This window comes from Bubalus kerabau, chromosome 3, assembly GCF_029407905.1.
Source record: "Bubalus kerabau isolate K-KA32 ecotype Philippines breed swamp buffalo chromosome 3, PCC_UOA_SB_1v2, whole genome shotgun sequence".
NCBI classification, from domain to species: Eukaryota; Metazoa; Chordata; class Mammalia; order Artiodactyla; family Bovidae; genus Bubalus; species Bubalus kerabau.
Window position 1 is genome coordinate 183,317,682 of NC_073626.1, and position 14,035 is coordinate 183,331,716.

A 14,035-nucleotide genomic window follows, 5' to 3' on the forward strand; every position below is an offset into this window, starting at 1 on the left:
GCCGGGGGTGTGGGGGGGTGTGGGGGGAGCCCCGCCCCCGCCGGGCGTGTGTGTCGGGTGTGTTTGGGGCCCGCGCGGCTGGCGCACCCTCTGCCTTTTTACGCCTCCGGCACCCCCCGCAGCCCGGCTGCGGCCCCTGCGCCCCTAGCCCTACCGGGCGTCGCGGGCCAACATGGGCCAGGAAGAGGAGCTGCTAAGGATCGCCAAGAAGCTGGAGAAGATGGTGGCCAGGAAGAAGACGGTGAGGCTGCAGAGTTCGGGCTGCAACCCCCGCTCCCCACTCCGGGGCAGGCGCGGGGCGTGCGAGCCCCGAGGAGTCCCGGGGGCGCGTGCTGGCCCGGCACCCGGGAGGCGCCCGCGGGACTCGGGGACCCGAGGGAGCTGCGGCTGGGGCTGGGATCCGCGCCGGGGGGGGAAGACTGGCATCTCAGGGTGGGCGTGTGCGTGGCCCCGGGGCGCTGGGGGTGAGGTGGGGGGGTTGGGGGAGCACCGAGCTAGCCCCCGAAGACCCGAAGGCTTCTTGTGCACGTCCGTGTGGACCTGCAGGGTTGGGGGCCCTCGGGTAGGTCGTGCGGGGCCCGGAAAAGAATGGGAGACAGGAGCTGGAAAAGGACTTTCGGAACCCCTGGACTCTGCGTGTGCAAAAGCCGGGGGGGAGCATTGGCGACCGCGGAACGGGGGACCCGGAGATAGGGGTGGAAACAACTCCTGGGTGACCCGAGAAGTGGGAAGAAACTTGAGCTGATGAGGGGTACTGAGCAGTGTGTACCCCCGCACCCCGGGAGTGGAGCTGACCCAGAAAGAGCCAAGGGCCTGGATTCCCGCAACCGCACGGCTAGAGGCTCCAGGAGCTGTTGGCCGCTCTCGCTTTCCTTGGCCGCGGGGTGGGGCCCGGGCCCCGGGCGGGGGCCTAACAGGTGTCCGGCAGCCGCTGCGCCCACGGGGCCCGCCGGGCGGGGGAAACGGGGACCGGCTGGCGGCCAGGGCTGGAGGCGGGGGCTGTGGCGGCGGGGACAGCGGAGCCGGGAGGTTGAGAAGAATCAGGGCTGGGAGCCCTACCTGCGGATCCCTGAGCGCTCAGAGCCTGGCTTGAAGTTAATATTTGATCCTTCCCGTGATCTTTGCCTCAAGTTGGCTGCCTCTGGATTCCTAGCCAAGCAAACTTGGCCTTGGGACAGGGAGGGCTGGGACTCACCCAGAGTGGGGTGAGAGGGGAGGGTAGCCTGGCAGGCGGTCCCCCCTCCCCTTCGACCCTGTCCCAGAACCCTTCTCCTTCTGCCATCCAGGGGCACGTGTGGAAGCAGGACTTGAATATCCAACACACTCTGTAATCCTAGAAGCTCAGGAAAGGCCTGGACCCTAAGGGTGCCTTTAGAGCAGGGACAACGGAGGGGTTGCTGGATCAATGGGGTGACAGGGAGCCCTCAATAAGACATGGGCAGTATTGAGTTGGTGTCCATCTGAAGACCAGAGCCTCAGTTTCTTCATCTGTGAGATGAGATGACCTACCCCCTGGGAAGGATTGTCAATGGATTTTTTTGTCCCTGCTGGTGATGGTGAGGGTGGAAGAGATGTGAAACCCTTAGGATGATCTGGGCTGGCACTTGGGAAGGCTCAGAGTGACACGTGCTTTTGCTCAGCCAGAGGAAATGCAGAAACCTGCAGATTTTAAGGAGTCTCCATTCCAGGATGCTCCAAAGTCAGTGAAACTGAGCCTCAGGTCATCGGACTCAGCTGGGCGTGGCAAACCCCAGCCTGGGTCTCTTGAACCAGATTCCACCTCAATCAGACAAGTTGTCCCAGCCCTGCCGGTTGCTGACCCCCGACTTGGGCCAGGAGATTCTAGGCCTCTTTGTGAGAGAGCAGGAGTGGGAAGCTTAGGAGACCTGAGACAAGGCAGAGTGGTTGAGGAGGAAGGGACCTGCCCTGGCCTCCCCTCACTCCTTTTATGGCTCTAGACCCACCACTCTGCTTTCTCTCTCTAGCCCTGGATTTCTTCTTCTGTGAAATGGGAAGAAGAAATAGTGTCCTTTGGCAAGGAGTCCTGTGTAAGTACCCAGAGCTCTCGCCAGAAAAGATACAAGTCTGGCCACAGGGTCCCTGGAGCACAGAGCCGGTCTGCAGCCACGTCTACGCCTGGGTTCTTGGCAGCATCTGGGTGGGCACAGAGCTCTGGGCATGTAACCTAGAAAGGTGGGGCCTGCTCTGGGAGCCAAAGTGGGCCCGCCCAGTGGTGGTTAGGGGGAGGACACACTTCCTGTAAGAAGACGGATCTTCCACGTTGCAGCTCAGGCCCGGGATTTACTGCCAATTACTGAAGTCCCAGCAACTTAGGGCTTTTGTCAGATGCTGTAAGCGCATATCTTCTGTACCAGCCTCAGACATACAGCATAATGCCACACAATCACACACATAGACATAGCTACATGCAGCCACACAGCATATGGTTAAATGAGCAGCTGTGAACATAAATAACTGCACGACAGATGTGGTTACTGACCCTGACACGACCGACACACTGACCCTTATATTTTCAGAAAAAGACACAAAGACAACTGTACACATGTTTAAACGTGTGCGTGTGCACCATAAGCTGTGCCCCAACGTGCAAAGCTATAAACGTAGCAAACAGCTGCACTTACGTGTCCAGACGGGTTGCGACATAGACGTCATCCCACAAAAACAAATAGACACATTATATTGGGTTGGCCAAAAAGTTCGTGCGGGCTTCCATGACCGCTTTTTTGGAAAAACCTGAACGAACTTTTCCGTCAGCCCAGTCCTCTGAGCGGCATACACACAGCAGCTCCCCACCTGAACTGGAGATACTGCTGGCTGCACGTCCCATACGTGCATGCCAAAAGACGTGCCTGGCAACATTTGCCCACGGCATTGTGAGTCCAGCTACAACCGGCACGCACGGCTGTTCTCCAACATGAACCAGTTATATATGCAGTGTGACATACACAGGCACACACCCAGTGATGAGCTGGAACTGGCTTAATGCTGATTGTTGAACTTTCAGGGATTTTGCAAGCCAGTTGTTAAATACAGCAATTGTTTTTAACATTAAACTATATGCTTACAATTAAATTATGTTAAAAACAAATGTCATAAATACTCCAGAGTCATCAGTTCAGTTCAGTTCAGTCGCTCAGTCATGTCCGACTCTTTGCGACCCCATGAATCGTGGCACACCAGGCCTCCCTGTCCATCACCAACTCCCGGAGTTCACTGAGACTCAAGTCCATCGAGTCAGTGATGCCATCCAGCCATCTCATCCTCTGTCGTCCCCTTCTCCTCCTGCCCCCAATCCCTCCCAGCATCAGAGTCTTTTCCAATGAGTCAACTCTTCGCATGAGGTGGCCAAAGTACTAGAGTTTCAGCTTTAGCGTCATTCCTTTCAAAGAAATCCCAGGGCTGATCTCCTTCAGAATGGACTGGTTGGATCTCCTTGCAGTCCAAGGGACTCTCAAGAGTCTTCTCCAACACCACAGTTCAAAAGCATCAATTCTTCGGGGCTCAGCCTTCTTCACAGTCCAACTCTCACATCCATACGTGACCACAGGAAAAACCATAGCCTTAACTAGACGAACCTTTGTTGGCAAAGTAATGTTTCTGCTTTTGAATATGCTATCTAGGTTGGTCATAACTTTCCTTCCAAGGAGTAAGCGTCTTTTAATTTCATGGCTGCAGTCACCATCTGCAGTGATTTTGGAGCCCAGAAAAATAAAGTCTGACACTGTTTCCACTGTTTCCCCATCTATTTCCCATGAAGTGATGGGACTGGATTCCATGATCTTCGTTTTCTGAATGTTGAGCTTTAAGCCAACTTTTTCACTCTCCACTTTAACTTTCATCAAGAGGCTTTTTAGTTCCTCTTCACTTTCTGCCATAAGGGTGGTGTCATCTGCATATCTGAGGTTATTGATATTTCTTCCGGCAATCTTGATTCCAGCTTGTGTTTCTTCCAGTCCAGCATTTCTCATGATGTACTCTGCATATAAGTTAAATAAGCAGGGTGACAATATACAGCCTTGACGTACTCCTTTTCCTATTTGGAACCAGTCTGTTGTTCCATGTCCAGTTCTAACTGTTGCTTCCTGACCTGCATATAGATTTCTCAAAAGGCAGATCAGGTGGTCTGGTATTCCCATCTCTTTCAGAATTTCCACAGTTTATTGTGATCCACCCAGTCAAAGGCTTTGGCATAGTCAATAAAGCAGAAATAGATGTTTTTCTGGAACTCTCTTGCTTTTTCCATGATCCAGCGGATGTTGGCAAGAGTCATCACTTCCTTATTATTTTGTTACTTTTTTCTGTCATCTATGGTCTGGAGGCTATTTATTATACTGTATTGTATCAATATGGGGCTTCCCTGGTAGCTCAGCTAGTAAAGAATCAGCCTGCAATGCAGGAGACCCCAGTTCAATTCCTGGGTTGGGAAGATCCCCTGGAGAAGGGATAGGGTACCCACTCCAGTATTCTTGGGCTTCCCTGGTGGCTCAGACGGTAAAGAATCCACATGCAATGCAGAAGACCTGGGTTCGATCCCTGGGTTGGGAAGATCCCTTTTTAAAGGAGAGCGTGGCAACCCACTCCAGTATTCTTGCCTGGAGAATCCCCGTGGACAGAGGAGCCTGGTGGGCTACAGTCCATGGGGTCACCAAAAGTCAGACACGACTGAGAGACTAAGTACAGCACAGCATATCAATATGTTCTGTATCACTCATTTCTTCCCAGTGTCTCCAATTCAGTGAAAGCATGCTCTAGCTTGACATTGCTGTAGGGAGAATATTGACGCCACGGAAATTGACAAACACTACAAATCAATTTTTTCCTTTGAGAACCTGCTGTTAAACATTTACCAACATACCACTGCACTTACCCATATTGATATTTCATGACTGCAGACGTCTCGCCAGACCTATGTCCATACCTACTTGCAAGGTTATATAGTGGGTCAAACCCAAATGGTTTGAATCCTAGCTCAGTTCCTTATAACACTGATAAAATTCACTGCTGTTTCTTGGATTTCTCTTCTATGAAAATGGGATCTTGATTCTTTAAAAACGAGAATAGTATTAGGACCTATCTCATAGAATCATTTCGGGAGTCAGAGGAGATCATGCATGTAAAATATTTAGAACCATGCCCAGCAGATAATAAACGTTTAATTAGTAGTACATGCAGAGTTATATGCCCGCAAGTTCACATGCACACACATCTGCAAGTCATTCCTCTGAAACATACTATGAACCCAAGTTCTAAGGGAGACTGAGGGCTGACAGAGGGCAGTGGGGGGATGTGACCCAGGAAGCCTGGTAGGGTAGGGTTGGCAGCTGGCACTGCACAGTGGGGCCAGGGCACAGGACACACAGGACACAGTCAGCTGGTGCTTCCCAGGGACCTGATCTCAGGACAGGAGGCTGGGGCTGGCTTCTAGGAAGTGGGTGGCAAGACAGAGAAGACCGAAAGAGGACGGGGGCGGTTCAGGGCCTGGCAACCAACGGGGTTTCACAGCTGCGTCTCTTGTCTTCTCCTCCCTCTTCCCCTTCCCGCCTCTGCTTTCTGCTTTATCCATTCACTCAAGGAGCACTGGGCTGTGTGCTGAACTCAGAGGTCTCAGAGATTACACAGTCCTCTCTACCCAAGAGAAAAGAAAGTACATATCTTCAGAAAAACTCGAATGCTCCCAGCCGCTTTATTTGCAGCAGCCCCAAATCGGAAACTGCTGAACGGGGCCATTCACAGGTGAATGGGCCGACAAACTGTGGCCTCTGCCCACAGCGGCAAACAACTCAGTAACAAAAAGGAGCTGTGGCTCTGCGCAGCAGTGTGCACGGAACTTCAGCATGGTAACACGGAGCGAAGAAGCCAGCCAAAAAGTCCATTACAGTTACATTCTGTGAAATCCTTAAAAATGCAAGAAAGTAGAATAGTGGTGCCTGGGGTTGGGGGTGCAGAGAGGGATAGATTACCAAGGGGGGGCAAGGAAAATGTCGGGGATGCTGTTTGTTTTGAGCTGTGCTATACAGCTTGCAGGATCTTATTTCCCCAACCAGGAATTGAACCCATGTCCCCTGCAGTAGAAGCTCAGAGAGTCCTAACCCCTGACCACCAGGGAACTCCCTGACTATGCTCTTATCTTGATTGTGGCGATAGCTTCATGGATGTACACATTATGTCAAAACTCACCAAATTGTAGCTTACAATATGTGGTTTATTGTATGTCAATTATACCCCAATAAAGCTGTTTTTAAAAAATAAAATAAAAGCTGCAGTCCTTAACCTACAGAAGGTCACGGTTGGGAAGTGAAGGGAGGCAGATACAGACATAAAAGCAAAAGCAGTAAACCATGAGGTAATTAACTTTAGGGGAAGAGATGGGGAAGGGGAGAGCATTCCCAGTGGAAGAACAGCAGAATCGGGGTCAGGGTGAGTGGGTAGGGCTGGACCCTGCTCAGACGGGCTGGAACCCAGATGCGTGGCGGGAGGTGAAGTCAGAGAGCTGGTTTGGGGCAGAAGCTGGCCCTTCTCTGCTCCTCCTCTTCCTCGCCTCTCCTCTGACTGCTTGTCTGCCTGGATCTGTCACTGGAATAGCTTCCTTCCTTACCTCCTGGCGCCCTCCCTCCCACCAAGACTGCGCAATGGTCAGAGAGGGGCCTGGGCAGACCCCCCAGGCCTCAGCCCTCACCTTGTGGCCTCCCACAGGAAGGGGCTCTGGACCTCCTGAAGAAGCTCGACAGCTGGCAGATGTCCATCCAGCTGCTCCAGGTGGGTGGCGATGGGCAGCCCCCGGGGCAGTGCCAGCAGCAGGTGGGCGACCTTGTGCAGGAAGGAAAGACCCTCATGGGGGAACCCTCCCAGGAGGGGGTTTTGGAGGGATTTCTGAAGGGAAGGCAGCAGGGGGGATCTTGGGGTACTCGAGGGGTGGGAACAGAAGCCTGCAGAAGGCAACGGAAGCTTTCTAAGCTCTCGGGGCCCTCTGGATCTGGGGACAAGACTGACCCGCTTTCTTTGAACCCCCAGGTTCCCAAGACCCGAGGTCTCTGGGATCCAGGAGGCCAGTGTCTCGGGGAGAGGTGAAAGCCCCCCCTGTTTTTGCATTTTCCATGTGGCTTCCAAAACTCTGCCGGAAGCTCTTGGCCCTGAAAAGTTAGCACATACCCAAGCTGTAAAGTAGCCAGAGTTGTGTCTTAGGCTGAAATTTGAACTCCAGGACACCAGAGGGCAGAGAACAGGGAAGAGTCCTGGGCACCAGCCAGGCCTGCGGCCCCCAGCACTGCCACCCCAGCTTTACTTCAAAGCTTCGGTTACCCCTGCAGGCGGGGGGCTGGGCCTTGGGCACTGACCTCAGGGCAGCAGGTCCATTATAAAGTCAGGGTGATAACCTCAGCCACGGTTCCGGGGTGATGCCCTGGGGAGCCTGGGCCAGGGCAAGGGGATGGGTGCCCTGGAGCAGGTCTTGCCAACCAGGACAGCCAGTCCAGCGTGTCCTGATACCCAGGCTGGCTCCTGACCTTCTCCCTTTGCAGACCACCAGGATTGGAGTCGCCGTGAACGGGGTCCGCAAGCACTGCTCCAACAAGGAGGTGGTGGCCTTGGCCAAAGTCCTCATCAGGAACTGGAAGCAGCTGCTGGGTGAGGGGTCCAGGTCCCTGGGGCCGAGTGTTTCTCCCCGCACCTGGGTGCTGGTATGGCTGTTGAATGACTCAGCTACGACCCCCAGTGGGAGTGACAGGGTTTGTCTACTCCACAAATGTGGGGTTTGTAGATGGGCGAGTTTTCGTGTCTGTCCCTATGTGTGTATTTCTGTGTGTTTCATGTCTGTGTACACATCTGTATATACACATTGGTGTGTGGAGATGTCTTTCTGTCCCCATGCGTGAGCTTGAGCTTGCACCCACATGTGCACACTGTATGTGCATTTGTGTGTAAATGCGCATTTGTTGGGAGAGGGGTGAGGCTGCCCAAGTCCCTGCCCTTCGCTCCTTTCTCCCCCAAAGTCTTGGGTTTGGCTGAGACAGAGTGAGTTGAGGAACAATGTCATGATTCTGTTTTTAGATTCCCCAGCAACCCCCAAAGGAGAAAAAGGAGAGGAAAGAGTAAAAGCCAAGAAGAAGGAAAAAGGGCTTGACTGTTCGGATTGGAAGCCAGAGACAAGTCTTTCTCCACCAAGGAAAAAACGGGTGGAAGAGCCCAAAGACAGGTACTTGTTCTGGGATGGGAGAAGGGGGCTTCTGTTTGTATAACGTCTTTTCGTCTTCACACACCAGGAGGTGGGTATTGTATTTCCCTCTACAGTGCCCCCTCTGGGGGCCTTCTTGGCCCCGCCAGACTGACTCACGAGACTCAAATAGGCCGTCCTTGGCGGGGCTTCACCTTGAAGGATGCAGGGACAGGAGATGCAGCGTGCCAGCAGGGCAGCTTCTCATCACCACGGTGTTCCTCATCACCAAGACTTCTCACAGGGCAGTGGTCCCCAACCTTTGTTGGCACCAGGGGCCGGTGTCATGGAAGACAGTTTTCCCATGGGTGGTGGGGTGGCAGGAGGGGAGAGGAGGATGGTTTCCGGATGATGCAAGCACGTTATACTTATCGTGCACTTTAATTTCCATTACTGTTACATCAGCTGTACCTCAGGTCATCAGTCCTTAGATCCTGGAGGTTGGGGACCCTTGTCATAGGGACCAGGCTGTGTCCAGAGCTATTCTCCTGCCCACCCGGATGACATTCCCAGGTGCAAAGAATGAGACCACCGAGGGCAGGAACTCGCACCACATACTGCAGTTGATAAGTCCCATAAACCAGGTCTCCAGGATTCCAGCAAGGGCAATGACCAGTTACAAGATTCACAGCACTCGGGGTAGCCCCAAGCTGCGGTTTTTCCATAAATCGTTGATAGTTCTTTCATAGTCCTTTCCCATCTAGACACAGTTTACCAATCAGGGCTCATTTGCTCTAGACTCAGTGTCACCTAGGGATACAGCTTGACGGTCCACCTTCATCAGGGTTCCAGGTGAATGGGGCTGGGAGCTTACTTGTCCACAGAGAAGGCATATTTTGCTAGCTTTTTAGTTAAAATCGCCTTCAGCAATAAGGAAGCTGAAGACTGGGGAGCAGGGCCTTTCTCAGGGTCACACAGCCATTATGTAACAGAGTAGGAGCCCCATCTTTGTCAGACCCTCAGACCTCTGCTGAGGTCTCAACTCTGTGTCTGTTCCCCCTTGCCCACCCCAGCCAGGGTCTCCAAAAATGCATGACTTTTAAAAAAATATTTATTTATTTAGCTGTGCTGGGTCTTCATTGAAGCATGTGGGATCTAGTTCCCTGGCCAGGATTTGAACCCAAGGCCCTTGCATTGGGAGCACAGGGTCTTAGCCACTGGACCACCAGAGAAGTCCCAGTGCATGACTTGCTGATCAACCCAAATGGCCTTATCCATGACAGTAGATAAAAGCCTTCATGGACGTATTAGTAGGTCCTACCTGTTCCCTACATGACTAGTCAGATCACTTAATTCCTTTGGGAGGAGGTCATCTAATAGATAAGGGACTTAGACTAGATGACACTGAGTAGAAACCGATGGTCCTAGGTAGTTAAAGACAATATGACTTGTGATCTACCAACATTTTAAACTTTTAAAAATTGTATTCATTTAATTAATTTATTTTCGGCTACTCTGGGCCTATTGCGGTGCGTGGGCTTTCTCTCCTTGCAGCATGTGGGGGCAGCTCTCTAGTTATGGTGCTCGGGCTTCTCACTGCGGTGTCTTCTCTTGCTGTGGAGCCCAGGCTCTAGGCACATGGGCTTCAGTAGTTGCAGCTCTCAGGCTCTAGGGTGCAGGCTCAGTAGCTGTGGCACATGGGCTTAGTTGCTCTGGTCCCAATCTTCCAGGGCCAGGGATCAAACCCATGTCGCCCGCATCAGCAGGTGGATTCTTAACCAGTGGACTACCAGGGAAACCCTATAACATATTTTTATCACCCTTGTTTAATTTTTGAAAGTTCTGTAATTCTGGGACTTCCCTGGTGGTCCAGTGGTTGAGAATCTGCCTTGCAATGCAGAGGACTTGGGTTCGATCCCTGGTCCGAGTACTAAGATTCTGCCTGCCTCAGGGCAACTAAGCCTGTGCACCACAGGTACTGAGTCTGAGCTCTAGAACCCACAACCCACAACTGCTGAGCACATGGGCTACAACTACAGAGCACGTGTGTTGCAACTACGAAAGCCCTTGTGCCGGAGAGCTGGTGCTCCGCAACGAGAGAAGCCCCCACGGTGAGAAGCCTGCATACTGCCACTGGAACATAGCGCCTGCCCACCTCGACCAGAGAAAGCCCTTACTCAGCAGCAAAGACCCGTGTGGCCAAGGATAAATAAATAAATCTGTTGTAGAAATCATGGAAAAGATTTAAAAAGTATGAAAAAATCACATTCCCACCACCCAAAAATAATCACTGCTAATACTTTGGTATATGTTTTTCTCTGTTTTCTATAGTTGCCATCAATTCTGTAGTCCGCTTTTTAAGATGCAGTACTTGTCAGCTTGGAATCTTCTGAATGTTCTATTCCTTTCATTCTGCTAATTTTGCAATCATATCCCACTTGGAGGAATGGTCATTGGCATTTAATGTTTCACATGGTGTGTTTGGTTTTCCCAAAGGGATTAAAAGGCTGGCCTCCAGGGATCCTGTGATCCCCCATGCCTAGCATGGAGTGAGCATTTACTGAGCACTGCCAGGCCCAGCTGTGCCAGCGCAATCCCCTGTGGAAATTCATGCTCTGGCTGGTCTAGCCATGTCTGGAGCACCTGTTTGGTTCTGAAAGTGAAAGTGTTAGTTGCTCAGTTGTGTCTGACTCTTTGTGACCCTACAGACTGTAGCCCGCCAGGCTCCTCTGTCCATGGAATTCTCCAGGAAAGAATACTGGAGTGGGTCATCATTCCCTTCTCCAGGGGAATCTTCCGAACCCAGGGATCAAATTTGGGTCTCCTTCATTGCAGGCAGATTCTTCACTGTTTGAGCTACCAGGGAAGTTTGGTTCTAAGTACCTTGGCAAATAAATGAAGGACCAGGATCTTGTGACATAGAGTTGAAGACTAGAGGCTGAAGTGTTGGGCAAGGAGAGCAAATGGGATATGGGACTAGTCTGTGGAATAGGGAGTGTAGACATCTGGGTACAGATGGTAGCTTGGGCACGGGTGTTTCCTTTAGCTCCGTCCCCAAATCCTGCCTAATGATCAGCAAAGGGATTTCCTTTAAAGGCCTACTGAGACGACAGGTGTGGGCAAGGAGACAGTTGGAAAGCAGAAAGCGAATTTCTAGGCTGAACTTAATCACTTACATCCTTAGACTCTGAGATTCACTGTTGTGACCTGAAAAATGAATGTCATTATCTCATTATATATAAATTTATATGCAGAGCTCAGTCTCTCAGTCGTGTCCCCTCTTCACAACCCCCATGGACTGTAGCCCACCAGTCTTCTCAGTCCATGGAATTCTCCAGGCAGGAATACTGGATGGATTGCCATTTCCTTCAGGGGATCTTCCCAAAACCCACATCTCCTGCGTTAGCAGGCAGATTCTTTATCACTGAGCCACCTGGGAAGCCCTAAAATGTATATAACTATAAGTAAGTGATAAGTGAAGTCGCTCAGTCGTGTCCGACTCTTTGTGACCCCATGGACTGCAGCCTCCCAGGCTCCTCTGTTCATGGGATTTTCCAGGCAAGGGTACTGGAGTGGGTTGCCTTTCCCTATATGTGTATATATGTTTATAGCCTTCTAGGCTTTTTCCTGTGCATCTACCTATGAAATACTTATTGTATTAAGAAAATGGAATTAAACTGCATATACTATTTAGCAGCCTTTTCACATCATATATTTTTTCCAACAGTGAGTCACATTTAGAGTAAAAAGTTTAGAAAGTCAAACACAAGAAGAAAATAACAGAAATGATCACTGTTAACATCTTGATGTATATCTTTCTCATCTTTTTAAGAACATATGTGTGTGTGTATATATATATATATATATAGAGAGAGAGAGAGAGAGTTATATTTTCTTAGAAAATTAGAATCACACTATAATACTGTTTTATAACCAGCATTTTACATTTAACAGCATCCTGGGGTGTTAAATTGTTGATGCCAGTTCACTTTTCACAGCTGGAGCTATGAGATGAAGTTGTCTCCATGGCTGAGCAGAGAGTGGGGTGGTTGTCCCCCTACCTTGCTGGGAGAATCCAGTGGGCAGGGGTCCTATTTCAGTTCCGTTGGTGAAATTCCTTTCTTTTAAATTTTCTTAATTGACTATTATCATATATAAACACTATAACCACATTATATAAACACTAACCACATTACTAAAATTTAAAATAAGAATTAAAAATATTTCTCTACAGTGTGCCGCTTCTGAAAAAGGAAACAGCTTGTATTTTCTTCCTCTTCCCTTCCAGTCCTGATCTACTTACATAGTTTTACCGTTCTTGTAGACACAAGGGACAATTACATCCCTGTTTATTTATCTTCCTAATGTATTCTAGGCATTTTTTTCATTTTCCTGAATAGTTTTCATAATGATCCTTCGCAAAAATGGCAGAATTTTTCTGGTTTGTTCTAAAAAGCATTGAGGAAAGGCCAGAAAATGGGGAGTCCCAGGGAGAGGAGAGACCCATGTCTCCCTTCCTTTCTCCCACTGCAAGAATCTCAGCTCCCAGCTCTGCCTGCACCTGTCCATCCCCGAGGGGCAGTCAGGGGGGGTACCCCACAGAGGAGCTCCCAGGGCCCAGTGTGGGACTGGAGGGGACATGCAAAGGAAGGTCTCTGCCCCCTCCCTCTCTGCTGCCTCCCCCTGTGTTTAAGCTGGGGCAGAGGTCCACAGGATCGTTAAGAGCTGGCCCCTGAAACTTTCTCACCTGCTGTCCCCCAGGCCACATGGAGAATGAGATGGGAGCTGGAAATCCATGCAGGAGCCTTCTTGTTATCTGGAAAAGAAGAAATCAGATACCTAGGATTAGGGAGCACTGAGGAGTTCTTCATGGTGGGAACTGCAGTAGGGACGTTAATGATCTAGAGTCTTCCTTCTAGCCAGCCCACAAACACAGGTCCTTTTCCCAGCATTTGACAGATGAGGGAGCTGATGCTCAAAGAAGATGACCTGCCCAGGGGCAGGGCTGGGACTTCAGCTCACGTCACCGTCCTGTGCTCTGTGCACCGCTCCACTGCTTGGCCGTGTCTGAGTCTTTGCTGTCCTATGGACTGTAGCCCTCCAGACTCTTCTGTCCAGGCAAGAACACAAGGGTGGGTTGTCATTTCCTTCTCCAGAAGATCTTCCTGACCCAGGGCTCGAAACCATGTCTCCTGCATTGGCAGGTGGATTCTTTACCACTGTGCCACCTGGGAAGCATGTCACTGCCTCCCTTTTTAGAGTGTAAATGTCATGTATGTTTGTATGCATGGAGAAAAAGATGCAGAGGGAAGGATCTTAAACGTAAATGATCTTACCTCTGGGGAGGTTTCTTTTTCCACATTTTTAAAAAATCATTTCTTTACTGTTTGACTTCACATCCTTCAGCAACAAATATTTATAGAGCACCTACTCTGTGCAGGCACTGTTCTGTTCACTTAGGAGAAGTCAGTTGAGTTGAATATATTAGATTGGGCTTCCCAGAAGCAAACCCTGAGATATGGATTTAAGTTCAGGAGGTTTTTTTGAGAAGTGATTTCAGGAAATGCAGACAGAGGAGAGAGGAAATGAGACAGGTAAGGAAGGGGAACCTGCACAGGGAATGTTCCTGAGCAGGTTACTGCCCTGAGTGGTGGTGGTTGAATCACTAAGTCGTGACTCTTGTGACCTCATGGACTGTAGTCTGCCAGCTACCTCTGTCCATGGGATTCTCCAGGCAAACATACTGGAATGGGTGGCCATTTCCTTCTCCAGGGGATATCCCCAATCCAAGAATCGAACCCAGGTCTCCTGCATTGTAGGCAAATTCTTTACCATCTGAGCTACAAGGGAAGCCAGGGGTTAAAT

General features: G+C 50.5%; 1 protein-coding gene across 2 annotated transcripts in view; it reads left to right on the top strand.

Moving 5' to 3' along the window:
* Nucleotides 1-14,035, top strand: part of TCEA3 (transcription elongation factor A3) — a 46,533-nt gene continuing 32,498 nt past the window's right edge. Inside the window, exons 1-5 of one of the 2 annotated variants that reach the window (XM_055574179.1) lie at nt 1-241; nt 1,986-2,048; nt 6,715-6,777; nt 7,539-7,644; nt 8,068-8,212. In XM_055574179.1, the coding sequence (XP_055430154.1) occupies nt 173-241; nt 1,986-2,048; nt 6,715-6,777; nt 7,539-7,644; nt 8,068-8,212 (446 nt within the window). In that variant the 5' untranslated portion in view covers nt 1-172. The remainder of the gene's footprint in view (nt 242-1,985; nt 2,049-6,714; nt 6,778-7,538; nt 7,645-8,067; nt 8,213-14,035) is intronic. The other variant, XM_055574180.1, reaches the window with a different exon arrangement.